General features: G+C 35.3%; 2 protein-coding genes and 1 long non-coding RNA gene across 5 annotated transcripts; all 3 read left to right on the forward strand.

Annotated features, from left to right (window-relative positions):
• The first annotated feature begins 1293 nt into the window (after positions 1 to 1293).
• On the forward strand, positions 1294 to 20563 carry LOC135738394 (T-lymphocyte activation antigen CD86-like). 2 transcript variants are annotated; one of them, XM_073815940.1, is made up of 5 exons: positions 1294 to 1428; positions 2089 to 2391; positions 16675 to 16932; positions 18322 to 18429; positions 20119 to 20563. In XM_073815940.1, the coding sequence occupies exons 2-5, from the start codon at positions 2298 to 2300 to the stop codon at positions 20253 to 20255; spliced, it is 597 nt and encodes a 198-aa protein (XP_073672041.1). In that variant the 5' UTR covers positions 1294 to 1428; positions 2089 to 2297; the 3' UTR covers positions 20256 to 20563. The 2 variants fall into 2 exon arrangements, with proteins under 2 accessions (XP_073672041.1, XP_065112502.2); XM_065256430.2 differs by lacking the exons at positions 1294 to 1428; positions 2089 to 2391 and adding exons at positions 14181 to 14640; positions 14861 to 15169.
• Positions 11999 to 13940, forward strand: LOC135738387 (uncharacterized). Its single transcript, XR_010528696.1, has 3 exons — positions 11999 to 12501; positions 12743 to 12838; positions 13491 to 13940. It is a non-coding gene; the product is annotated as an uncharacterized lncRNA (long non-coding RNA).
• Positions 20564 to 21404: 841 nt separating the features above from the next.
• On the forward strand, positions 21405 to 24808 carry LOC135738374 (uncharacterized). Of its 2 annotated transcripts, XM_065256396.1 has the most exons (6): positions 21405 to 21476; positions 21735 to 21783; positions 22388 to 22750; positions 22938 to 23246; positions 23585 to 23680; positions 24045 to 24808. In XM_065256396.1, exons 1-6 carry the CDS (start codon positions 21408 to 21410, stop codon positions 24206 to 24208), a joined length of 1050 nt encoding a protein of 349 aa, XP_065112468.1. In that variant the 5' UTR covers positions 21405 to 21407; the 3' UTR covers positions 24209 to 24808. The 2 variants fall into 2 exon arrangements, with proteins under 2 accessions (XP_065112468.1, XP_065112476.1); XM_065256404.1 differs by lacking the exon at positions 21735 to 21783 and having other exon boundaries at positions 21422 to 21476.
• Positions 24809 to 25736: the final 928 nt, after the last annotated feature.

The raw sequence follows: 25736 nt of genomic DNA on the forward strand, positions 1-25736 counted from the left end.
TCAGCTAAAGCATCAAAATACACATTATTCTCTCCTCTATTTTGTGCAAAATAATAATTTTAAACACTCATACCTAACAAAGTTGTATTGCTTAAAATTTTAATTGCTTTTTTTACTTTTTAAGCAAAAAAATCTTGACCACATGTGAACACGATGTTGATTATAGAAGTCGTCACACAAAGTGTGGCTTTTTGATTTTTGTAGTGTTTTTTTGTAGTGTAGGCCTTAGTTATATTGGGACATTTAAGTATAGTTTTTACAAACATACCTTACAAAAAACATTACTGATGTGTATCTTGAGACACAAAAATGGCACTGATATATTTTAAGATATATCCGGGATTTATACTTTCTGGGAAACCGCTCCTAAGAATGTTAAACTGACACTGGGGAATTTGCTGACTGTTGGAGATTGAGGAAACTAAAAGTGTGTGTCATGAATACAAGTGCCGCCTTTAATAGTATTTGTAAGAGAAGAGGAGCTGTGTAAAACAAGATTACAGCAATGGTACGGACATCATCTTTACTGGCCATCTTAGTTTTCAGCATTACACTGTTCGTGTGCAGAGGTATGTGTTTATACTTTTACAGTATTTCTTTAGTCATTTCATTTAAGAGAAATTCAGTAATTTAAAAAAAAAAACATTTGGCTTGCTGTAATAATGCAGATTCTCACTGTAGCCTTGATGAAATATGGAGATGTTCCATAATTGAAGTTGAGTTGTTTATTTTGTCCGTGACGTGTGTAGATTTCCTGGAGATGTAAACTCTCAGATAAGCTATGTGGTACCAGTAGGCTAATATGCACTACATGTACAAAAACCACCCCAGTAAAAGATTTTGCACCTTTTTTTCTTAGAGTGTTTCATCGGATGCACGTGTGTTGTTGCAGTTACGCGCCTGAAGTAAACTTGATGACTATTTATATTTGGAAGTTGCATTTCTCGCTTCAGATTTACCAGTAAGACTTCTAGTCTAAATATAGAAAATGTTCAGGTCAGTGATTTTGGTAATTACTTTTGTAAAAAAAACTGAGAATAATTCCACCATCAATGTTTCACATTATCACAAATGTGACACTCCATTCATTGGAGGCGAATGTGCCATTCATAATTTGAACACCTTGTTTTATGGGAAGATTTAAGTTGCCAAACACTGATAGTCTATTAAGTCAGACAATAAATACTTAAACTAATGTTTGTATTCCTCTCTCTTACTTATATCTGTTTACTGCCACTACTCTAAACGGTAGTGATGGTATTCATCTACTCTGCTCTTTTGAGGCTCTGAATCTTGAGCCGGTGAACTTCACCTGAATCAGAAAGGGTCATGAGTTACCTCTTCTGTGGGAAATAACAGTGAACTGCATCTGTGTAAGCCAGCATCAACAAATCATTTTAAAGAGTAAAGAGCTGAACCCAAGCACAGGTGAGACATTTAAACTTTTATTCAATTAAACCTGACGAACCAGTTACTTGCACATTATGAACAAAATGCATGCTTTCAGTGAGTCAAAAATTGTATCATCTATTTGCACATGTATACATGTAACATATAGCTGCATTGATACACAATACATTGTAAAATTTAGCTTGTATACAGTATGTCAACAAAAACAGTGACAGCAATCTGTATTTGGATATATTTAATCCATGCCAAAATTTATGGCATTCCATTGGTTTACTCAATGGAATAATGATTGGTGTTTATAGTGGTAAGGAAGGTTATAGGTGAGTACATAGAGAGGAAATTGTCATGCTAGGTTTGTGTGTGGATGTGTTCAGAAGTGTCTCACACGCGGAGCACCACTCAAAGAGAACATGTTTTATGTAATCTTTTCATTTTGGCTTTAATTTTTCTTCCTGATACAGGTAGGAGACTTTATTTCTTTGTTTGCTTTGGATCTGTTGTCGTTCATTCATATTTAAGTTCATTCATATCTTTCACTTGTTGCCACTTATAGTGTAATATATGGACAGATCAATGGGGTGTTATATTTGACGTTAAAGATGTCATAATTCATGTTATTATCTGTACTATATTTGAAGAAAACATTCTGTTACATTAAAATTGAATCTCAATCTCCAGGTTCAGGGGATGTTGTCCGAGCATTAAGAGGAGAAACCGCTCATCTGCCCTGCATCTTACGCCCTGATAACAGTCATACTATAGAGTGGAAAAATAATAGTGCATCTATTTGTAAATATAAATATAATAATAAAACTTCATTTGGAAGTTGCATTTCTCGCTTCACTTTTAACATTGAGAATTTTAGTTTAAATATAGAAAATGTTCAAATGAGTGACTCTGGGACTTACTTTTGTAAAAAGACAAGAATTATTCCACCACCAACATATGATGTCTTCACAAATGTGACGCTCCATGTTGAAGGTAAATGCACAATTCATATTTATTTATTTATTTGATATTTGTACACTCTCAGAAATAAAGGTACAATAGTTGTCACTGGGACGGTACCTTTTGAAAAGATCCTAATATGTACGATTTTCATACAAAATAAATCGTACCAGTATAAATCGTGTACTTTTGAGGTACAAATATGCACCTTTTAGGCACAAAAGTGTACTTTTTGAAAACGTGCCGGCCCAGTGACAACTTTTGTTCCTCCTTGTTTGGGACCACAAAAATCTATTATCCAGCCAACTCACTTTCTTGTTATGTTTTGTTTTGTTTTTCTGGAAATAATATTTTCACTACAAAATGCAATGTGTTTGTGACCCTGTCTGTAAATTCCAGGCTCATAATCTGATAATGAGATTTGGAGCAATAAAGTGAACATTTCAAAAGACTTTGTTAAGATGTCAAATAAATCTTTGGTGTCCCCAGAGTACGTATGTGAAGTTTTAGCTCAAAATACCATTTAGGGTGCATTTTGCTTCATACTGATACCTCAAATGTACAAATCTGTACCTACATATTTTGATCTGTTGAAGGGTACTGTCCCAGTGATAGCCTTTGCACGTTTATATTATACAGTGTATAATTAAATTAATTAAAAAAGAAATTGAATCAGGAACGCTAGTTGCTACAAGGTGTGAAAATGTAAAACTTCCGTTATAACTTCCAAAAAAAAACTCTTGATATATCTTATGCAGTTTGTGCAATCGGAAGTGCATTTATCTTGTTTAAAGTAAACTTTCAATGGAAAACAGCTAGGAAAAACTAATGGTTAATTAAATTATTTTGTGCAGTGAATGTTTAAAATTTAAAAGTTCTAAGGCGCCACTACCTAAACTGATGTTTATATTCCTCTCTTTTACTTATATATGTTCACTGCCAGATCTTTCCCTGCAGCATCTGAACAGCAGTAGTAGCAGCTGTATTCACTTGCTCTGCTCATGGGAGAGTGAGAATCCTGAGCCGGTGAACTTCACCTGGTTTAGAAACGCTCATGATGAGTTACCTCTTCGGCCTTCTTCTGTGGGAAAAAACAGTGAGCTGTATCTGTGTCAACCAGCATGGGAAAAAAACGACACGTTTACCTGCCAAGCAAGCATCAACAAAGCACTTTATAACAGGAGTATAGAGCTGACGCAAAGCACAGGTGAGAAATTCAACCTCTATCATTCACTTAAACATGACAGACCAGCTACTTGCTCATCACGAACAAAATGCATGCTTTCAGTGATGATAGTAAGTGATCAAAAAATTTTATCATCTATTTGCACAAGTATACATAGACACATTGACGATTAAAAATAACGTACATGTATTAGCTGCATTGATACACCATTGATTGTAAAATTCTTTAGGCACACCTAAAGATTTTTCTGTTTCAGATTCTAAACCGAGCTTTCCAGTTATTCGTGTGTCCTTTTACATCATCTTCATCATAATCATCATCCTCATCTTGATACTGTTCTGCATGTTCAAATGTAAGACCTTTACAGGTATTACTCTCTGTATAGCCTAAATTAGTCTTAAATGTTTCTTCTAACCTTTCAATGAGTGTATTGACATTCTGTACCTTAATAAAAATCTATCCATAAACTCACTACAGCAAATTGTTTAGCTATCCACCATTGAATTTTTCTTGCAAGGCATTTTCAACGAGGCTACAGCCAGAGATTACCATTACCTGCTTACAAACTAAAAAATTATGGGAAATGAATCCCCTTATGTTACTTTGCTTTCTACTTCCCGGCACTCTCAGAATAAAAGTACAAAAGTTGTCACTGGGCCCTTCAAAAAGTACGCATTTGTACTTACAAGCGTGCATATAGGTACCTCAACGGTACATATCTGTACTAGGGCTGTCAAAAGATAAATCACGATTAATCACATACAAAATAAAAGTTTGTGTTTGTATTATAAGTGTGTGTGTGTGTGTGCAGTTGTGTATATATTATGTAAATATTAATACACACATACATGAATGAATTTAAGAAAATTGTTATTTCGTTAATTTTTTTATTTATAATATAAAATATATCAAAATATATATAAATATACATGTAAATGTTTCTTAAATACAAACATAAACATATATATATATATATATATATATATATATATATATATATATATATATATATATATATATATATATATATATATATATATATATATATATATATATATATAAATTACAAACAGTGCACACACATAAATTATGCAAAAAACTTTTTTTGTATTTTGTATGCGATTAATCTTTTAACAGCCCTAATCAGTACGCAAATTATACATATTAGGATGTTTTTAAAAGAAATTTTTTGTATTTTTTTCTGAGGCTGTTCTCTTTTATTAGTTTCAAAACAATTAAAAGATGCAAAGAAGTTTGTCAAAAATAAATATTTACTCAAGATTTACTCAGCCTCATGTCATTCAGGAAGCCCTAAAAGACGTTTACTTTAAAATAATGCTTTACAAACATTAACCATTACAAATATCTTGACACATCATGAGTAAGCTGTGTTGTTTGTGTTGTTTTTACCCAATACATGTATGCCTTTAGGACACCCCAAACGCGGGGCATCACGTTACTGTGGGTTCACACCAGATGCGAGTTCAACGATTTGCGTGAGTACATAACATACAAAGTCAATGCAAAGACCCGAGCAGACGCGTCCTCACGTGGGGCGATGCGAATAACGCGAAATGGGCTGCGTGTTTGCCGCCAAAACATGCGCTATTCGCCTCAAACCCGTCTTCTCCCAAGTTGAAAATATTCAACTCAAGCGAATAATAAAGTTAAATCCTGCGAGTAATTTAGAGCGAGTAACGCGATGCCCCGCGTTTGGTGTGTATGTAGCATTACTTGATCTGGATTACTCGCGGGATTTAACTTTGTCATGCGAATTATTCGCTCCAGTTGAATATTTTCAACTTGGGTGAAGACGCGTTTGAGGCGAATAGCGCATGTTTTTGCTGCAAACGCGCCGCCCATCGTGTCATTCTCATCGCCATACGCGAGGACACGTCTGATCGCATCTTTGCATTGACTTTTTTATGTAATCTACTCCAGCAAATCGTTGAACTCGCTTTTGGTGTGTATGCTACATAATACATAATGCATGAGTCACATAGAGTTATTTTATGAAGCTTTTAAAAACACTTTTAAAAAAACTGTTTCATCCTCCAGGTAACGGCATGACCTTCTGCAAACCATCAGCATGAAAAGAGAAGACAGGAATAAAATACACTCAATGATTTGTTTTTACACACACTGATTTTTCCGTGTATATATTTTCATTACTGATATTTCTGCTACTTTCTTTTTCCTTAACCCTATAGTATTACTTTTGAATAAATGCAATTCAGTTTAAAGGTCACAAGTGGTGCAGTATAGCACCTATGTGTAACCTTAAGTAGTGCTATAGTAGTGTTATATCACTGTGTTATGGTTTGCATAGGTGCTATATTGCACTTAAAGTTGTTTACTTATGATTACGAGCCAGTGAACCATTTTTAGCATCATTTTTTATGTGCATCCATAAACTTGTAAATAAATGTTTATTCAGATTTTTACTTATCCCAAATGTATGTAATTTACAAAGCTTTATCTTGTGCAGATTGTAGAAACCCCTCTTTTAAATAAACATGAGCTGAATGTGTCACACAGCTTGGTTGTCTATATATGGTTTCCATGCATGATGTTCTGCCACGCAGGCTGATTCATTAAGATCCTGTAATGGTGGTAGTTTGGTGTCAGAGCTGATTGTGAAATGTTGCGGTCTTCTTTTCCAGTATCTCAGAAGTAGGGTTATCACCGCTTTGCGGGGTTAACCACGTATGTTATGACCCCAATTAAACACAGCTGAAGCAGCTAATCAAGGTGTTCAGGGTTGCTTGATAATTACAGATAGGTGTAGGAGCAGGGTTTCAGACACCTGACCTAGGGTTTAGTAATGCACAGATTATAAATATCCAGGGTTATCTCTTAAAGGTGACATAGAATGATTGAACGGGGTATTTATCCTTGTGCTGTGATTTGACATGTAGACAACAAAATTTTGGTTGAGTCTGTTATGCCTTAGAAGCTTCCTAAAAACCTCTCTCAGAAAGCTATAGGGTGGGGGATTTTAAACAAGTGGTTTTGCACCTATTTGTCGTCCCTTCGGGCTTAACTGGCAACCTCATTATGACATGCAAGCACTTGATGCTGATTGCTGCCTTTGCTGCCACTCAAAAGAGTGTAAACTTTGCCGTCTTCAGAACACGGACACAGACCAAAATTTTACAGATAGAAGAGCACACCTCGAAACGCGACTCGCCATTTCGCCTTGAACTTCGCTGCAATTTACTTCCCGTTGGAGGCGAGAGGCCGGATGTATCCAAATTATTTTGAAGGGGCGGGAATTGAATGAGCGTGGCGGGGTGAGATGCATTTTACGTAACATGTATCCGTTGTTCAGATTGGGCCATTTTCTGGCTGACATTTCCAAAGGAGGAATTTCTATGAAACGGAGATGTTTAGAATGTCTAGCTCTTTTCGTATGTTCGTGAATGCGGGTAGACTACGGTTATTCAACTAAGACAAGGTAAAAACAGTGTGAAACGGATAACCCTGGATTCCGTTAACCCAGGGTTTAGAATAGCTTGGGTTTAACCATTTCCAGTGTGAAAAGCATGTGACGACTTGCCCCAAAGTCAATGAGGCAATTTGCCCCGAAGTGACATGTGTGCTAATGTTGGCTAAATCTCACTGTTAGCTCAACATAGCACATCCGCTAAAGCATCAAAATACACATTGTTCTTTCCTCTATTAATACATTTTTTTTAACATTCATACCTAACAAAGTTGTAGTGCTTAAAATTTAATTGGCACATTTTTTACTTTTTAAGCAAAAGAAGAAAAGAAACTGGTGCTAACGTCAGATTAGAGCAATCTTGACCAGGGTTTTGAACCAGATTTTTTCCCAATTGAAACGTTTTCGGTTCAACCCTAAAATTATACTTTCTGGGAAACCGCTCCTAAGAATGTTAAACTGACACTGGGAAATTTGCTGACTGTTGGAGATTGAGGAAACTAAAAGTATGTGTCATGAATACAAGTGCCGCCTTCAATAGTATTTGTAAGAGAAGAGGAGCTGTGTAAAACAAGATTACAGCAATGGTTACGAACATCATCTTTACTGACCGCTCACTGTCTAATACTTGCAGTCTTCAGCATTACACTGTTCATGTGCAAAGGTATGTGTTTATATTTTTATAGTAATTCTTTAGTCATTTCATTTAAGAGAAATTCAGTCATTAAAAAAAAAAAAACATTTGGCTTGCTGTAATGATGCAGATTCTCACTGAAATATGGAGATGTTCCATAATTGAAGTTGAGTTGTTTATTTTGTCAGTGACATTTGTAGATTTCCTGGAGATGTAAACTCTCTGATAAGCTATGTGGTACCAGTATATACCTCCTAATATGCACTAGGTACAAAAACCACCCCAGTAAGAGATTTAGCACCTTTTATTCTGAGAGTGTTTCATCGGATGCACGTGTGTTGTTGCAGTTATGCACCTCAAGTGAACTTGATGACTATTTATATTTGGAAGTTGAATTTCTCGCTTCACATTTACCACTAAGACTTCTAGTCTAAATATAGAAAATGCTTAGGTCAATGATTCTGGTAATGATATTTGTAAAAAAAAAACTGAGAATAATTCCACCACCAAAGTTTCACAGCATCACAAATGTGACACACAGTTGCCAAACACTGATAGTCTATTTAGTCAGACTATACATAATTCCTCTGTTTTACTTATATCTGTTTACGGCCAGATCTCTCCCTGCAGCGTCTAAACCAGGGGTGGGCATTCCTGATCCTGAAGGGCCACTGTCCTGCAAAGTTTAGCTCCAACCCCAATCAAAGGCTGCAGGATGACTTGGAAATGACATTTAGGTGTGTTCGATCAAGGTTGGAGCTAAAATTTGCAGGACAGTGGCCCTCCAGGACCAGGAATGCCCACCCCTGGTCTAAACGTTAGTGATGGCAGTTGTATTCATCTACTCTGCTCTTTTGAGGCTCTGAATCTTGAGCCGGTGAACTTCACCTGGATCAAAAAGGGTCATTATGAGTTTCCTCTTCTCTGGGAAATATTAGTGAACTGCATCTGTGTAAACCAGCATGGGAAGAAAGCTAGACGATTACCAGCCAAGCCAGCATCAACAAATCATTTTACATCTGGAGTATAGAGCTAAACCAAAGCACAGGTGAGACATTAAAACTATGATTCACTTAAACCTGTTGGACCAGCTACTGGCACATCATGAACAAAATGTTTGCTTTCAGTGATGAGAGTGAATAATTTTGTAATAAAAATTGTATCATCTATTTGCACAACTATACATAGTCACTGATAATTAAAAATAGCATATAGCTGCATTGATACAAAATAAATTATACAATTTAGCTTGTATATGCCAACAGTGACCGCAATCTGCATTTGGCTATATTTAATCCATGCCAAAGTTTATCTTTAGTGATTTACTCAATGGAAAAATGATTGATGTTTATAGTGATAAGGTTGTAGGTGATGAAATGGATAGGAAGTTGTTTTGCAGGGTCAGTGTGTGGATGTGTGTTCACAGCAGAGGCGTCATGCCCATTCAAACTGAGGGGGCAGTTGCCCCCTTGGTTTTTTGAGCCTCAAAATCAAAGAAGCGACCATTAATCTGTTATTTGTCTTTTAATCTGTTTACTATGCACAATATTATTAATTCTGTGCTGCATTCTTGTCACTTTTTGATAGTGTTTTGATCGTGTTACATTACTTCTGGCGGCAGGCGCTGCGCATTCAGCGCAGTCGCTGACGTCATCAACGTCTTAGCGCGCTCACGAGCTCTTTGCTATTGCTGGCTGCTGCATTTGGCTATCTGAGGAATTAAAACGTGCAAGAAACGCTCATAACATTTCCAAACCCCAGTACGGTAATGTGCAGTTAACCTCCTCTGTGTAGAAATTGTATGGTCTCAATGTGACCGTCTCAACGTTATAGTAGTAGAGATTTCTAGATTCATCTTCTTGGTACAACGCCAGTTCACGGGGACGCGGAATCACATATGTTTACATATGAGGTAAAGTTATGCAAAATCCGTTCCTCTAATAATTTTTATCTAAACATTTTTAGAATCATTATTGAACATTAAACTCAATCACGTGGCTATAGCTTATGTAACTTTCGTTGTTTATAAACTTTATGGATTTAAAATTAGATTAATTGTATAGGATTATGCAGTTGTTGTGCAAAATGAATTGACACAATTTAAACAAAACATAAATAAAAAAACATGCCGTTCCAGATGTAGCCTAAATATGATGCCAATATGTCATTATTCCGATTGAATAGTATTTAGTCTATAGAAAGTTAGTCAACACTTTTATTTTGGAGGTTTTTTCATGAAGGCAGGAAGGCTCAAAATAGTGCTATGGAAAAGACTGAAAGTTCTATAATATTTCGTTTGATGACCGTGTATGCATAGTGATGGGAGAAACGAAGCTTTTCGAAGCTTCGAATCAATTGGTATTGCTTCGAAAAATGATTCAGTTTTTCAAAGCAGTTCGAAACACCACACACGCTGGCGACCCCTGCTGATCAAAATAGTGTAAAGGCAGATATGTCCAAACATTTTACACTTTTTTTTACAAAATAATAGCAATAGATAGATTTTTTAGATAAATAGATTTTTATTAAAATATGTTTAAAAAAATATTTAACTTAATTAAGACATAGTTAAAAGTGTATTATGTGTTTTTAGTTTTATTTGGGGCAAACAAATCATCAAAACTAACTTCCCCATGACTTGGGCCAGTTTGAAACATGCTCCGAACCACTGATTCGAAACAAAAGATTCGTAAATGTTTCGAAGCCTCATGAAGCAGTGTTTCGAAAATCACCATCAATGCGCACATTTCTGTAAGCTGTGCACTCTGTGCCCCCTTAAAAAAAATTGGTGCATGACGCCCCTGTTCACAAGTGTCTCACACGCCAAGCACAGCTCAAAGAGGACATGTTTTTCAAACAGCTTTTATGTAATCTTTTCATTTTGGCTTTAATTTTTCTTCCTGATACAGGTAGGAGACTTTATTTCTTAGTTTGCTTTGCTTTGATTCTCGTTCATTCATATTTAAGACATTTCGTATCTTTCACTTGTTGCCACTGGTAGTGTAATATATGGACAGATCAATGGGGTGTTATATTTGACTTTAAAGATGTCATCATTCATGTTATTCACATTCTGTACTTTATGTGAAGGGAACATTTTGTTACATTAAAATTGAATCTCAATCTCCAGGTTCAGGGGATGTTGTCCGAGCATTCGGAGGAGAAACCGCAAATCTGCCCTGCAACTTACCTCATGATAAGAGTCAACAGTCAAATATAGAGTGGAAAAATAAAATTGCATCTATTTGTCAATATAAATATAATAATAAAACTTCACCTGGAAGTTGCATGCCTCGCTTCACTTTTAACATTGAGAATTTTAGTTTAAATATAGAAAATGTTCAAATGAGTGACTCTGGGAATTACCGTTGTATAAAGACAAGAATTATTCCACCACCAACAATTGATGTCTTCAAAAATGTGACACTTCATGTTGAAGGTAAATGCACAATTCATATTTATTTATTTATTTGATATTTGTTCACTCTCAGAAATACAGATACAAAAGTTGTCACTGGGACAATACCGTTTGAAAAGGTCCTAATATGTACCCTTTTTATACAGATATAAGGTACCAGTATAAACCGTGTACTTTTGAGGTACCAATATGCACCTTTTAGGCACAAAAGTGTACTTTTTGAAAATGTGCCACCCCAGTGACAACTTTTGTCCCTCCTTGTACCATTTTTCTGAGAGTGTATAGCCATGTCACTTTCTTATTATGTTTTGTCTTGTTATTCTGGAAATAATATTTTCACTGCAAAATTAAAGTTCAGGCTCATAATCTAATGTTGAGATTTGAAAAATTAAAAGTTGATTTCACATTGATTTAAGTCTTTGATATGACCTTACTAAGTCAGTATTAAAGATATCAAAGTTTTATTTTTACTAAATGTTTTTTTTTACATTATTTATGATATCATTATCTACTAAAACCAATGGTTGCAGATGGTTGAGAGATGCAAGCATTTTATTTGATCGTGGTGGTAAATGACATTTATTTGATTCACATAGTTTATGTGTTTTTGTGTTATGTCAGTGACATAGTCTGAACAGAAATTCTGATATATGCACATTTCCACATTTTTCTCTGCACCCAATCTTGAAGCTCTTAACATAAACTACACTCCCAGATATAATACAAAAAGCTGTGTGACTTGTGCGATACCCTTTCATCTTTGTACCTAAAGGGTGCATTTTGGTACATACTGATACCTCAAATGTACAAATCTGTACCTAAATGGTACATATTTTGATCTGTTGAAGGGTACTGTCCCAGTGATAGCCTTTGCACGTTTATATTATACAGTGTATAATTAAATTAATTGAAAATGAAATTTGATCAGGAACGCTAGTTGCTACAAGGTGTGAAAATGTAAAACTTCCGGTATATCTTCCAAAAAAACTCTTGATATATCTGCAGTTTGTGCAATTGGAAGTGCATTTATCTTGTTTAAAGTAAACTTTCAATGGAAAACAGCTAGGACAAACTACTGGTTAATTAAATTATTTTGTGCAGTGAATGTTTAAAAAAAAATTTTAAATTTAAAAGTTCTAAGGCGCCACTACCTAAACTGATGTTTATATTCCTCTCTTTTACTTATATCTTTTCACTGCCAGATCTTTCCCTGCAGCATCTGAAGAGCAGTAATAGCAGCTGTATTCACCTGCTCTGCTCATGGGAGAGTGAGAATCCTGAGCCGGTGAACTTCACCTGGTTTAGAAACGGTCATGATTCTCTTCTGTCCTCTTCTGTGGGAAAAAACAGTGAGCTGTATCTGTGTCAACCAGGATGGGAAAAAAACGACACGTTTACCTGCCAAGCAAGCATCAACAAAGCACTTTACAACAGGAGTATAGAGGTGACGCAAAGCACAGGTGAGAAAAATTCAACCTCTATCATTCACTTAAACATGACAGACCAGCTACTTGCACATCATTAACAAAATGCATGCTTTCAGTGATAATAGAGTGATTTTGTTATCAAAAAATTGTATCATCTATTTGCACAAGTATACATAGACACATTGACGATTAAAAATAACGTACATGTACTGTATAGCTGCATTGAAACACCACTGATTGTAAAATTCTTCAGGCACACCTGAAGATGCTTCAGATTCTAAACCGAGCTTTCCAGTTATTCGTGTGTCCTTTTACATCATCTTCATCATCTTCATCACCGTCATCTGGATACTGTTATGCATGTTCAAATGTAAGACCTTTACAGGTATTACTCTCAGTATAGCCTAAATTAGTCTTAAATGTTTCTCCTAACCTTTCAATGAGTGTAATGACATTCTGTACCTTAAAAAAATCTATTCATAAACTCACTACAGCAACTTCTTTAGCTATCCACCATTGAATTGTTATCCATACAAAATAAAAGTTATGTGAGTACATTACATACAAAGTCAATTTGCAAAGACCCGAGCAGATGCGTCCTCACGTGGGGCGATGCGAATGACGCGATTTGCGCGTTTGCCGTGAAAACACGCGCTATTCGCCTCAAACGCGTCTTTCATGTTTTTGCGGCAAACGCGCCGCCCATATCGTGTAATTCGCATCGCCATACGCGAAGACGCGTCTGATCGCGTCTTTGCATTGACTTTGAATGTAATCTACTCGCGCAAATCGTTGAACTCGCTTTTGGTGTGTATGCTACATAATACATAATGCATGAGTCACATAGAGTTATTTTAGGAAGCTTTTAACAACACTTTGTTTCAAAATTAAGAAAGCTATCAGGATTTTTGATTGTATGTCTAAATATATAATGGCTACATGGTTTTTTTTTGGGGGGGGGGGGGGTGAACCATGTCACTTTAAGCTGATTCAGGTCTCAGTGTTTCCGTTTCATCCTCCAGGTAACGGCATGACCTTCTGCAAACCATCAGCATGAAAAGAGAAGACAGGAATAAAATACACTCAATGATTTGTTTTTACACTGATTTTTCCGTGTATATATTTTCATTGCTGATATTTCTGCTACTTTCTTTTTCCTTTACTCTAGGTATTACTTCTAAATAAATGCAATTCAGTTTAAAGGTCACAAGTGGTGCAGTATAGCACCTATGTATAACCTTAAGTAGTGCTATAGTAGTGTTATACCACGTGTTATGGTTTGCATAGGTGCTATATAAGTTGTTTACTTATGATTACGAGCCAATGAACCATTTTTTAGCACCATTTATTATGTGTACCCATAAACCTGTAAATAAATGTTTATTTAGATTTTTACTTATCCCAAATGTATGTAATTTACAAAGCTTTATCTTGTGCAGATTGTAGAAACTCCTCTTTTAAATAAACATGAGCTGAATGTGTCACACGGCCTGCTTGTCTATATATGGTTTCCATGCATGATGTTCTGCCACGCAGGCTGATTCATTAAGATCCTGTAATGGTGGTAGTTTGGTGTCAGAGCTGATTGTGAAATGTTGCGGTCTTCTTTTCCAGTATCTTATATCATATTGTGCATGTCTTTACATGGAAAGCAGAACTAGTCGAAGGGGAAACTACAGTATATAAACATCAAACATAAACTTCTTATTCCAAGTCTCTGCCATGTGTTTTTAAAATGAATTTATAAAAATAGTTTACTTCCTCTTTAGGCAAGTTGCAGAAGTCAATACACACCAATTTAGACAATTGAGACTTAACTTGAGATTAAGTTCTATTCAAAGAAACTGATCTGTAACCACATCTTGCTTGTGTATTTAGCTTGTATATGTCAACAAAAATAATGACCGCAATCTGGATTTGGATATATTTAATCCATGCCAAAGTGTATCTTTAGTGGTTTACTCAATGGAATAATGATTGGTGTTTGTAGTGGTAAGGTTGTAGGCGAGAACATAGAGAGGAAGTTGTCACGCAGGGTCTGTTTGTGGATGTGTGTGCGTGCATGTGTTCAGATGTGTCTCACACGCCGAGCACAGCTCAAAGAGGACATGTTTTATGAACAGCTTTTAAGTAATCTTTTAGTTTGCGCTTTAATTTTTCTTCCTGATACAGGTAGGAGACTTTATTTCTTTGTTTGCTTTGGCTCTGTTGTCGTTCATGCATATTTAAGACATTTTGTATCTTCCACTTGTTGCCACTGGTAGTGTAATATGTGGATCGATAAGTATAGTTTATATTTGACAATAAAGATGTCATAATTCATGTTATTCACATGCTGTACTCTATTTGAAGGGAACATTTTGTTACATTAAAATTTTATCTCAATCTCCAGGTTCAGGGGATGTTGTCCGAGCATTCGGAGGAGAAACCGCAAATCTGCCCTGCAACTTACCTCATGATAAGAGTGAACAGTCAAATATAGAGTGGAAAAATAATAGTGCATCTATTTGTCAATATAAATATAATAATAAAACTTCACCTGGAAGTTGCATGCCTCGCTTCACTTTTAACAGTGAGAATTTTAGTTTAAATATAGAAAATGTTCAAATGAGTGACTCTGGGAATTACAGTTGTATAAAGACAAGAATTATTCCACCACCAACAATTGATGTCTTCAAATATGTGACACTCCATGTTGAAGGTAATCGCACAATTCATATTTATTTATTTATTTATTTGATATTTGTACACTCTCAGAAATAAAGATACAAAAGTTGTCACTGTGACGGCACCTTTTGAAAAGGTCCTAATATATACAATTTCAAACAAATATGAGGTACCAGTATGCACCTTGTACTTTTGAGGTACCAATATGCACCTTTTAGGCACAAAAGTGTACTTTTTGAAAATGTGCCGCCCCAGTGACAACTTTTGTTCCTTTTCTCTGTGAGTGTATGCTTGTTGTGGGACCATAACTCTTATCCAGCCAGGTCACTTTCTCATTATGTGTTTTGTCTTGTTATTCTGGCTAATAATAATTTCACTGCAAAATGTTTGTGACCCTGTCTGTTAAATCCAGGCTCATAATCTCATGATGAAATTTGGAGCATTAAAGTTTCATTTCAGTCTTTGGCATGACCATACTAATATTAAAGATGTCAGTTATATTTTTACTCAATGTTATTTACATTATATATTATTGTTTTATGTTAAAAACAGTAAAAAATACTATAGATAGGTTTTCACAGGCAGGGTTGCAGATGGTTGAGAGATGCAAGCATTTTATTTGATCGTGGTGGTAAATTACTAGTTTACTTGTTATTGTTTATTCACAGTTTATTATTTTTTTGTGTGTGTGTTATGTCTGTACATAAATTCTGATATATGCACATTTTCACATTTTTCGCTGTACCCAACCGTGGAGCACCCAACATTAACTACACTCCCAGACATAATGGTTCAAAATCTGTGACATGGGTGATACCCTTTCCAAAAGTACATCGTACCTAAAGGGTGCATTTTGGTACATACTGGTACCTTAAATGTAAAAATCTGTACCCAAACGGTACATATTTTTATCTTTTAAAGGGTACTGTCCCGTTGACAGCTTTTGCACCTTTATATTATAAAGTATATAATTACATTTATTGAAAATGAAATTGAATCAGGAAAAATGCAAGTTGTATAGGCAGTGGTTCTCAAACTTTTTCCATGTGCGGCCCCCCTTGTGTACGGTGCATTTCTTCGCGCCCCCCCCCCCCCAAAGAAAATTTATGACAAAAACTGTTCTAAAATGTAACATTTTAATTAAATGAAACACATTAAGTTATACAAAGTTTTTAGGTTTAATTACACAAAATTCATGTTAAATGAATGTATTTTGTAAAATGTCATAAAACTGGGGCCCCCCTGGCACCATCTCGGACCCCAGTTTGAGAACCACTGGTATAGGGTACGAAAATGTTAAACTTCCGGTATATCCTCCAAAAACCAGTATTGATATATCGTATGCGGTTTTTGCAATTAGTAGTGCATTTATCTTGTTTAAAGTAAACTTTTAATGTAAGCAGCTAGGACAAACTATTGTTTAAGGAAATTATTTTGTGCAGCAAATGTTTGTTTTTGCTTTAAAAGTACTTATACAAGGCCCACTATACGTAAACTGATGTTTGTATTCATCTCTTTTACTTATCTGTTTACTGCCAGATCTTTCCCTGGAGCGTCTGAAGAGCAGTAATAGCAGCTGTATTCATTTGCTCTGCTCATGGGAGAGTGAGAATCCTGAACCGGTGAACTTCACCTGGTTTAGAAAGGGTCACGATTCTCTTCTGTCCTCTTCCGTGGGAAATAACAGTGAGCTGTATCTGTGTCAACCAGCATGGGAAGAAAACGACACGTTTACCTGCCAAGTCAGAATCAACAAAACACTTTACAACAGGAGTATAGAGCTGAACCCAAGCACAGGTAAGACACTACCGTTCACTTAAACCAGCGCAAAAAATGGTGAATCATTCAGTCATTATAAATATTAAGAGAACTTTGAGAACTCATTTAAAAACATCTAAACTGTTTATAATTTGTCCTTAATAATAGTTTTTAAACCGCCACCACACTGTTTAGCAAAGGAAACAGTGCTAAAACCACAGAACCTTTTGCCTAATTTAAAACAAACAATTTGTGACAAATATTATTTTTCCACCCAGTCTAAAATCACCAACATAAGCATACTAATACGTACCTCTGTTTAAAACTCTGCTAATATTATTATTATAGTAGACTTTATTTGATGTTTCCCTTCATTCAAGGGATATAAGTTACCAACACAAAACAACTTACAGTAAGTTGAGGTCACACAAGAAATAATGGGTTGTTTTAACCCATGGTTGGGTAAATATTTGACAGAACGAATCGCTGTTATAAATAAACCTAGATTTTTGTTCCCCAACCATGGGTTAAAACACCCCAGTATTTTGGTTAAAACAACCAAGCATAGGTTTATTTATAATCCAACAGCTGGTTATATCCAATATTTACCCAATCAAGAGTTTAAACAAAATAAAGTAATTTTTGTGTGTACACTCATGTACACCCAGCATTGGGTCAAAAAACAACGAGCCCAGACATTGGGTTAAAGCAACCCAGCATTTGGAGTTGAAAAAAATTACAATTAAACTTTTTAACCCATAGAAACAGAGCGCAACGCGTCATAAACAGAAAACCACGCCCATCGGGGGGAACAATCCAGAGTCTCCATTGACTTTGTATTGCGAGAGGCTGCTCCTTGTCATTTCTGGCTTATTTAACAAAAACAGAATAATGCATAAAAGCTGCTGTGTGACAATATGTACAGCTAACAAGCAAAAAAAAAAACTGAAATACGTTTTTATAAACCGTCGACCACCAAAAACCAGCGTTTAAAGACACAAAAGTGGAAACAGGCAACTTTTCATAGTACTACTAGAACTGTGCCCACTAGGGAAAACGTAGTCTGCGATCCACTTTTTTTCTCCTTAAAGGCTCGACAGCTTATAAAAACCTATTTCTGTTTTTTTTTTCTTGTTAGCTGTACACCTTGTCACACTGCAGCTTTTAGACGTTACTCTGTTTTTGTTATAAGCAGAAATGACAAGGAGGCGGCCTCTCGCAATGTTTCCCCCCGGTGGGCGTGGTTTTTAAATTAGCATAACGCGCTCTGTCTCTATGCTGGGTGTGTAAATAAATATAGTTAGTTAGGGATAAACAGAATCCTGGTTTACAGCTTCAAGTGTGATGTTTTGTTTGTTTTGTCTTTGTTCAATTTTCATTTGAGAATGTGTGATCTAATTGATATACATTTTCTGTTGAAATCAATAGAACCCAGAGGTGGTCCTGCTATACAGAATATGTGGCTGTTGATAATAGCGTGTAGTGCTGCTGCAGGTGTCATCGCCAGTCTGATCTTCACTGCCATCATTTGCAAATGTAAGTGTATGAAGAGTTACAGGCACAGAGTGTTTCACACAGAAAATATTTGGCTCCAGTCCACCAGAAGAAATATATAATTCCTTTAAAAGATTTGGTAATACAATAAATTAAAAAACAAAGATAAAGAGAGTGTTGCTTCATTGATATGTTGCACAATAAGAAACAGTACAATAAAAGAAGGCAGGAATTTACCGGAAACAGTGACTATTTGCCACCTCTCTTTTTAAAATCTATAACTTTAACACATATCTTTAACACATCAGCTTCCTTCCTTACGTCTATTTCTGTACCAATTGCATCAAAATAATAAAGAAATAGTTTTAAAAAAAACGTCAAAGACCACTTTCTCAAGTTTTTGCAGAACTATCTTAGTGACCAAACCTGACAAGATTTAACTCGACTAGGAAGACTTGAATACCTTTTAATACTAAAGTCCATTTCAATATTTAAAAAAATCCAAACATGTAATACTCATTTCAACCTATGGTGGCCGCCATTACGTTCTGCATGAAGTGGATACTGTCTATGTTTTGTTCTAAATACGCCCAAAAAAAGCTTATCTTAAATGGCTGCTGGCAGAAAGCGGAGATCCTTGCAAAATACTGTCTTTCATCATTAAAAAAAAAAACATATTGTCATAGTAAAAAAGGATCTTCACATTGCCAAAACTCACTATTTTTAATGACACGCAGGTGTCAAGATCACATACCGCCACCTACTGTTACTGTTACGAAAATTAACCATGGTTTTGATTACTATCAGCAAAACCATGGTTTTACTACAGTAACCATTTGTGCAACTATGGTTTTTGAAAAACCATGGTTGTCAAAACCATGGCTATTTTGTGGTAACCATGGTTTTACTACAGTAACCATGGTTTTTTTTTAACTGTAGTAAAACCATGGTCAACACAATTCTACAACGTGCTAATGTAAGAATTAGGCTATTTATCATGTTTACTTTGCTTGTAGTGTTAATAAAACGGTCTTATTTTAGGATTTTGTTTGCAAACTTTTGATGTAATGTATTACAATGTAAGCAAAATGACAGCCTTCAAATTAAAGATTGTTTTAACGTTTATTAAAGCTATGACCTTTGAACAGTGTTTTTAATTTCAAATTCATATAGACAAAAAAGCCTGTGCTAAAAGGAGGCATTTTATGAAAATTTGAGTTTTTCCATATTTGTGTTTATAGTCATTCTGTACAACAGTGTAATGGTTAATATCAAATCATCACAATTCATTATAATAGTTATATTTAATACATCAAAATAACTATACTGAAAAAAAGCATTTTAATGGAAATTAAAGCTAGCATGCATTTATAAAGTAAGAATAGGCCTTTGTTTTTTATTTTTTTAATGGATCTCATGCAACTCCACTAGATGGCGACATAAATAAAACATTTTCTATATTCACAGTACTACAACTATAACTATTGTAATGTTTTCCTTACAGCTACAACTACTGAATCATTACAGTGCCTTACACTGTTTGCAGTTTTAATTTATTCAGATTTTACCGTTATTTTATAGTGATAATAATTGTAGTAGAGCAACTATGACAGACAGGTTCCCAATGCACAAAGCTTATAACTTAACAGATAACCATTGCATTATTTTAACCTGACTGAGTTGTCTCTGTCATCACCCTGACTTTAACCGGATCCCTGTTTGATTTCACAGGCAGGAAGAGAGGAGATTCAAGTGGATCTTTTATATTCACCAATAAAGTCTATGAGAACTTTAGTTTTGCCATGGCCCGCCAGGCAACACCGCCTACTGCTACGCCACAGACGGAAGAGTGCATTTATGAGAATTGACATGCTTGATGCATATCCATTGCCCTTATCTCCCAATCTGAGCCTAAACAGTGTATTAAATGGAGCGATTCTTAATGTTTTTGCTAACACAGATAAGACCGGGGCTAGTTGTCACACTTTAACTCCAGTAAATATATCTGAAGATAAATTTATTTTTGAAAACCATTGACTTTACAGTTTCTTAGTTATAGCCCCAGTCTTTCCTATTGTGCATTGTTTGTGTTTTCCCACAGCATTTTAGCATCACTCTTTGCACTTTTTGTCATGTGACCTATTTGAACTAACTGCATTGAAATGTTGTATATATTTATATGTAAAATAATAATAATATAATAAATCTAATACAATAAAACTATTTTGTGTGAGTCTTGCAAGCAGTCAGTTTTGTCAACCAGACAAACCCAAATCTCCACTGCTCCCCTGAACTTTATGGTTGCCATCATCATTTTAACAAATAATCATTTTACAATAAATAATTTCCCATGCATGCCATGTATATAAACACACAACATGAATATATTTTAAAACTTTGCACATGGTGGGTGGATGTGAAACAAAATTCCCCACTGCAGCCCACTCAGTGTTTGCGGTTAACAAACACATATGAAGGAAACTTTTTTGCATCATTTTCTTACACATCATGCAGATGTGTCAGTTGCAGAGTTATATATCACACGCAAATATAACAGTATAACAAAAATTATCACTTTTGAGGCTATTTTAAATAGGATAAAATGTATATGTAATGGTTGAAATAAGTAAAGAAGCAATTAAGCAAAGCAAATAAAAGAAAAGGAATAAAATGCAAACACTCTTTGTAAACAATTGACAAAACAATACTACAATACTTTTGCGTGTATGTACAGTAAACGCCTCTTACCTCAACTCTCTCCTAGTGGTTAAAATTGGGTGTTTGTTTGATAACTGTGCACTACTTATTTGTTGGTTCATTGTGGTTTAGATAAGTTCATGTTTGATCCAGAAATCAGCTTTCAGTCATTGTAACAAAAATAAACACATTTCCTGTTTGTATAATGTCCAAATCCAACAAATCCAAGAAATTAGTTAAAATCTTAATTTGCTCATTCAAGTTGTTGCTATATGTAACATAACTTAAAGAGGAAATCAGTCTCACAGCTCAGTTTCACACCCATGAGACACTTTCAGCAAAACACAGTTAGACAGCAGTCACGTTGTGTGCTTTCCCTGGATAAAGGGATGGTGAGTTTGTTATTCTTATCAACCCTTTTGAGCGACTATCACAAAACTATATAAATACAATGCTCTTTTTGTTTGTGTTGTTGCATAGACAGCTGTGTATCCGCTATATCACTGTACGACAACTATTCATGTCACTGATCGTGTGTTTACAATAATATTTCTTTACTTTAAATGTATCTCAGTAATATATTCCACCTCATCACTTAATAAGATCATGAGGTTATTGCAAATAATTTAATGCATCAAAAATCTTTGCAGTGTTTTTCTCTGGACTGTTGTGGGTGGATGCTTCTGTCGTCGATTTTTGGTAATGCAAATTTTTTCTATCATATTGAAATTGATATAGAATTGTGTATGATCTATTTCACATAGATCAGTGGTTCCCAAACTTTTTCAGAGTGCGGCCCCCCTTGTAAATGATGCATTCCTTCGCGGCCCCCCAAAGAAAATTTGTGACAAAAACTGTTCTAAAACTGTAAAATTATACAAAAAAGTAGTGCTTTTGGTTAGTAGCCTTATTTTTTTAGGTTTAATTACACAGAATTCATGATAAATTATTGTATTTCATAAAATGTCATAAAACTGTGGCCCCCCTAGCACCATCTCGCGGCCCCCCTGGGGGCCCCGGCCCCCAGTTTGAAAACCACTGACATAGATGATGTATCATAAAACTTAAATTAATAAAGCTTGTTAAATTGATCAGAGATATATTATTTATAATTACTTATAAATTATTAATAATTCAAAATAAGATGCTTTCAGGTGGATTTTTGAAAGATGTTCAAAACTTTTCTATATGTTGTTAACTTCAGAAAACAAGATAATGTACAGAAAGTTCAAAAGGAGGCCAAAATGTATCATGCATGGCTTTAAAAGGGAAATAATGCATTTTTCTGTTCTGACCTTTGCAGCTTTTATCAATGTAATGTACTCAACCGTAAACACCACTACAACTCTTTACTACCATCAAGGAGATTCTGCAAATATCAGCTGCAACTACTTGCCACCAAATGACACTGATATCATTACAGTGGGACTTCAAAAAAATAATAATGTATTGTGTTCATACATGTACATGCGTGTGAAGTCATGGATTAATCAATCATGTGATGATCATATCAGATTTATTTGGATTCCAAAGACTAATGAAATGTTATTTGAGCTGTCAAATCTTCAGATAAATAATACTGGCACATACAGCTGTACTGTCAAAAGAATGGCACCACCACCTGAAGTGATTCTTTGGGAAGAAATAACAATAGTTAATGTTATTGGTAAGTCTGTTGCAGCCTAAAATCATTCAAATCAATGATTTGCATATACGCATATAAGTTATATTATTTTATCCATAAGTTATTATTTAGTTTTTAAATCAGTAAAATGTATTGCCATCTTGGGCATAGTTACTAACGCATACTAAATATTAATATACATAATTTTCTTTATATCTTTTCCCCATAGTGTCTCCTGTATTGTTTCTGTCCTGTGTGAAGAAGTCTAATGGATCACTCATGATTGTCTGTAGCTCTGATGGATTTTACCCCGCTGCTCTTCAACAGCTATGGAAGAGAGATGGAGAAATCATCAATAACTCAAACAACAATGAGATTTACAGCACAAATACAGATGGATCTTTTACACACAAATCTTACCTGGAGTTGCCATCACAAATGTTTAATGAAACAATCTTCACCTGCCGGATAAACCACTCATCCCTAAATGAACCGATCGAGGCAAATTTATCCAATACTGCCTGTTATGAAACAAGCGGTAAGTTTAGCTCAGTGGTCTCCAACATGGTGCCCACGGGCACCAGGTTGCTCGCACGGAATCTGTGAGTTGCCCGCCATAGCCTGAATTTTTATATTTATTTTTTACATTTTGTTATATTAGCTTAGCTTCTTTTGTGTATATAAATTTTTTTAACAATGACAAAACATATCAACAAGTAAATTTTTTGAGTAGACTATATCAAAAAGTAGTTTTATATATTGTGGTAGCACTTTAGCTATTTCATATCAATGTAATATATATTTAATGACATTTAAATTATTTGAAAGGTTTCTAACAGGCCTTTGCGTTTCCTGTCCAATACTTGTCTTTTGTAGATCTGGCTTTGACTGTGATTGTGGGGTTTGTCGGATCTGCTGTACTGATTGTCTTTGTGGTTATTGCAGTTATCGCGGTCACATGTAAATGTTACAGTAAGTTTCAAACATAACTTTGATGTACTGTATCAACTTTCCTTTAGTTTTGTAATGAAGTAATGTTTTTAATAGTACAGTAAATGAAAAGGCCTGTAAAATATGTTCCTATGTCTGTGGGTGATGTGGGTTAATAATTACATCTGCTAAATAAGTAATATATGACCTCAGTAGAAACAATGAGTCACAAATCTCCCACACTTTTTAGTATCAGTTCCTGTTTGTTTTGTTTTGTTTTGTAAACCTTAATGACCTTATGAACCTGATTAACTATAATATTGTCAACAAAATTATTACCTGTATCATAGCACTGAATAGTTTTGAATAGGATTTAATGATCTGTTTACTGTATATATTTTTCTAGGAAGAGCAAAGCCACGGTCAGCTGTAGACGTTGGTGTCACACCAGAACCTGTTTTCCAGGCTAACATGCAGTCTTTTGAAATGTATTCATCATTGGGCGATCACCATCCAGTACCATGCAGCCGTAGCCCGAGTGGAGTCTTGTCACCTTTAAATGCTGACTAAGACATTTTACAATGACAGGCCACCAAAGACTTTTATATCTCCTTCACTACCCTGAAAGCCTGCCAGCTTATTTAATGTGTAGATATATAATTTAAATATATCATGTAAAATCCAATTAGATTTTTCTTTAAAAGTTGACTTGTTACTGTTACAAAAAACAAATAAAATACCTGTCTACATTCATGCTGTCACGTGTTATATTATGATTGATATAAAAACCAACACAAACAAATATAGCTAAATGCAACTGTAACCTGTGTCCAACTAAGCATGTGACCTGTGTGCTTACTTTGTTGTCATTTTAAGATAGTCATTTCCTATTTCACGTGCACGGTTTTCTATATGTGACCTACATGAGCGTCTAGTTCACCTGCTTCAACACGTCTTCACAACTTCCTACACTGTGTGGTTAAAGTAGGCAGACCGCATTGCTTCTTCACCACTTCACCCAATTCGAAGATGATTCTCATAAAAGAGGTCTTGACATAAACAATCGCTAGAAAATGACATCTGCAAGCCATCTTAATTTACATACAACTCTCAAATCGATGTATGTCTTCACTAAAGTAAAACTGTGCTTGTGGAGCTTTGCAACACACAGCATGGTGGTCTTATCAAATTCATTTTTGTCTCTAATGTCACCTTAACATCTACAGCATTCTGTTTGTGTTTTATTAAGAAATTAAAGATCCTATGAGATGTAACACCACTTTCGTTGCTGCATTTTTGTACCCATCAAAACATAACAGGAATGCAACCAATATGATATAAAATGCAAAGTATTTTAATGAAGCAAACATTTCGGACACTACTGAATTGTTTTATATGTTTAATAATTTAATGTGAGCACTTTTATGTTTCAACATACTGCCATTGTACTCAAATCTATCAACTGCAGAGACATTTAGCCTACTTTTGCAGGTCTTTGTTTTCAGACCTACAATAAGCCTCCATGTTGTTCTGACACATCTTTACTTCCTCTCACACGGTGTGGTTAAAATAACTAAACCTTCAATGCTTCAGTTTAGCTACCCATCACAAAATGAAGCTTTGATGTCTTTGCTATGAAAGAAGCATTTAGTAGTGAGAGCCTGTCAATTGCATCCTGAAGACTCTGAACTGCAGACTGACGTGTTGTATTTATTCACTTTCATTCAGCAACATCCTTATTAGTCATCAACAAATCTAACCAAGTAAACGAGACTGTACAATTTACACTATGATGAATGTGTACCCAGGCTTCTAAATATAAAAATGACTTTATTAGTGTTTCTGTCTCATGAAAAACCACAATGGGCCCTATCTTGCACCCAGCGCAATTGACTTTGTCAGTGACGCATGTATCATTCATATTTTGCACCGGCGCACAGCGGGTTTTTCCCTCCACAGACGCACGTCGGCAAACTAGGGAATGAACTTGCGCTCCCTGGGCGGTTCAGCGCAAAAAAGGAGGCGTGTTCCGGCGCAAACCATCCCTGATGCTATTTTGCAGTTTCAGAAAACAATTGCGCCACTGACCAAAAAAAAT

This window comes from Paramisgurnus dabryanus, chromosome 10 (assembly GCF_030506205.2).
Source record: "Paramisgurnus dabryanus chromosome 10, PD_genome_1.1, whole genome shotgun sequence".
Taxonomy (NCBI): domain Eukaryota; kingdom Metazoa; phylum Chordata; class Actinopteri; order Cypriniformes; family Cobitidae; genus Paramisgurnus; species Paramisgurnus dabryanus.

Excerpts from the sequence above, each read along its gene's own strand:
- LOC135738394 (XM_065256430.2), top strand. The coding sequence starts at position 14,403 with ATGCCAAAGTGTATCTTTAGTGGTTTACTCAATGGAATAATGATTGGT. Across the intron at positions 14,641-14,860 it reads AATTTTTCTTCCTGATACAG|GTTCAGGGGATGTTGTCCGA; the intron begins GTAGGAGACTTT and ends CTCAATCTCCAG. Across the intron at positions 18,430-20,118 it reads CACTGCCATCATTTGCAAAT|GCAGGAAGAGAGGAGATTCA; the intron begins GTAAGTGTATGA and ends TTGATTTCACAG.
- LOC135738374 (XM_065256396.1), top strand. The coding sequence starts at position 21,408 with ATGAGACACTTTCAGCAAAACACAGTTAGACAGCAGTCACGTTGTGTG. Across the intron at positions 22,751-22,937 it reads AACAATAGTTAATGTTATTG|TGTCTCCTGTATTGTTTCTG; the intron begins GTAAGTCTGTTG and ends TTTTCCCCATAG. Across the intron at positions 23,247-23,584 it reads TGCCTGTTATGAAACAAGCG|ATCTGGCTTTGACTGTGATT; the intron begins GTAAGTTTAGCT and ends TGTCTTTTGTAG.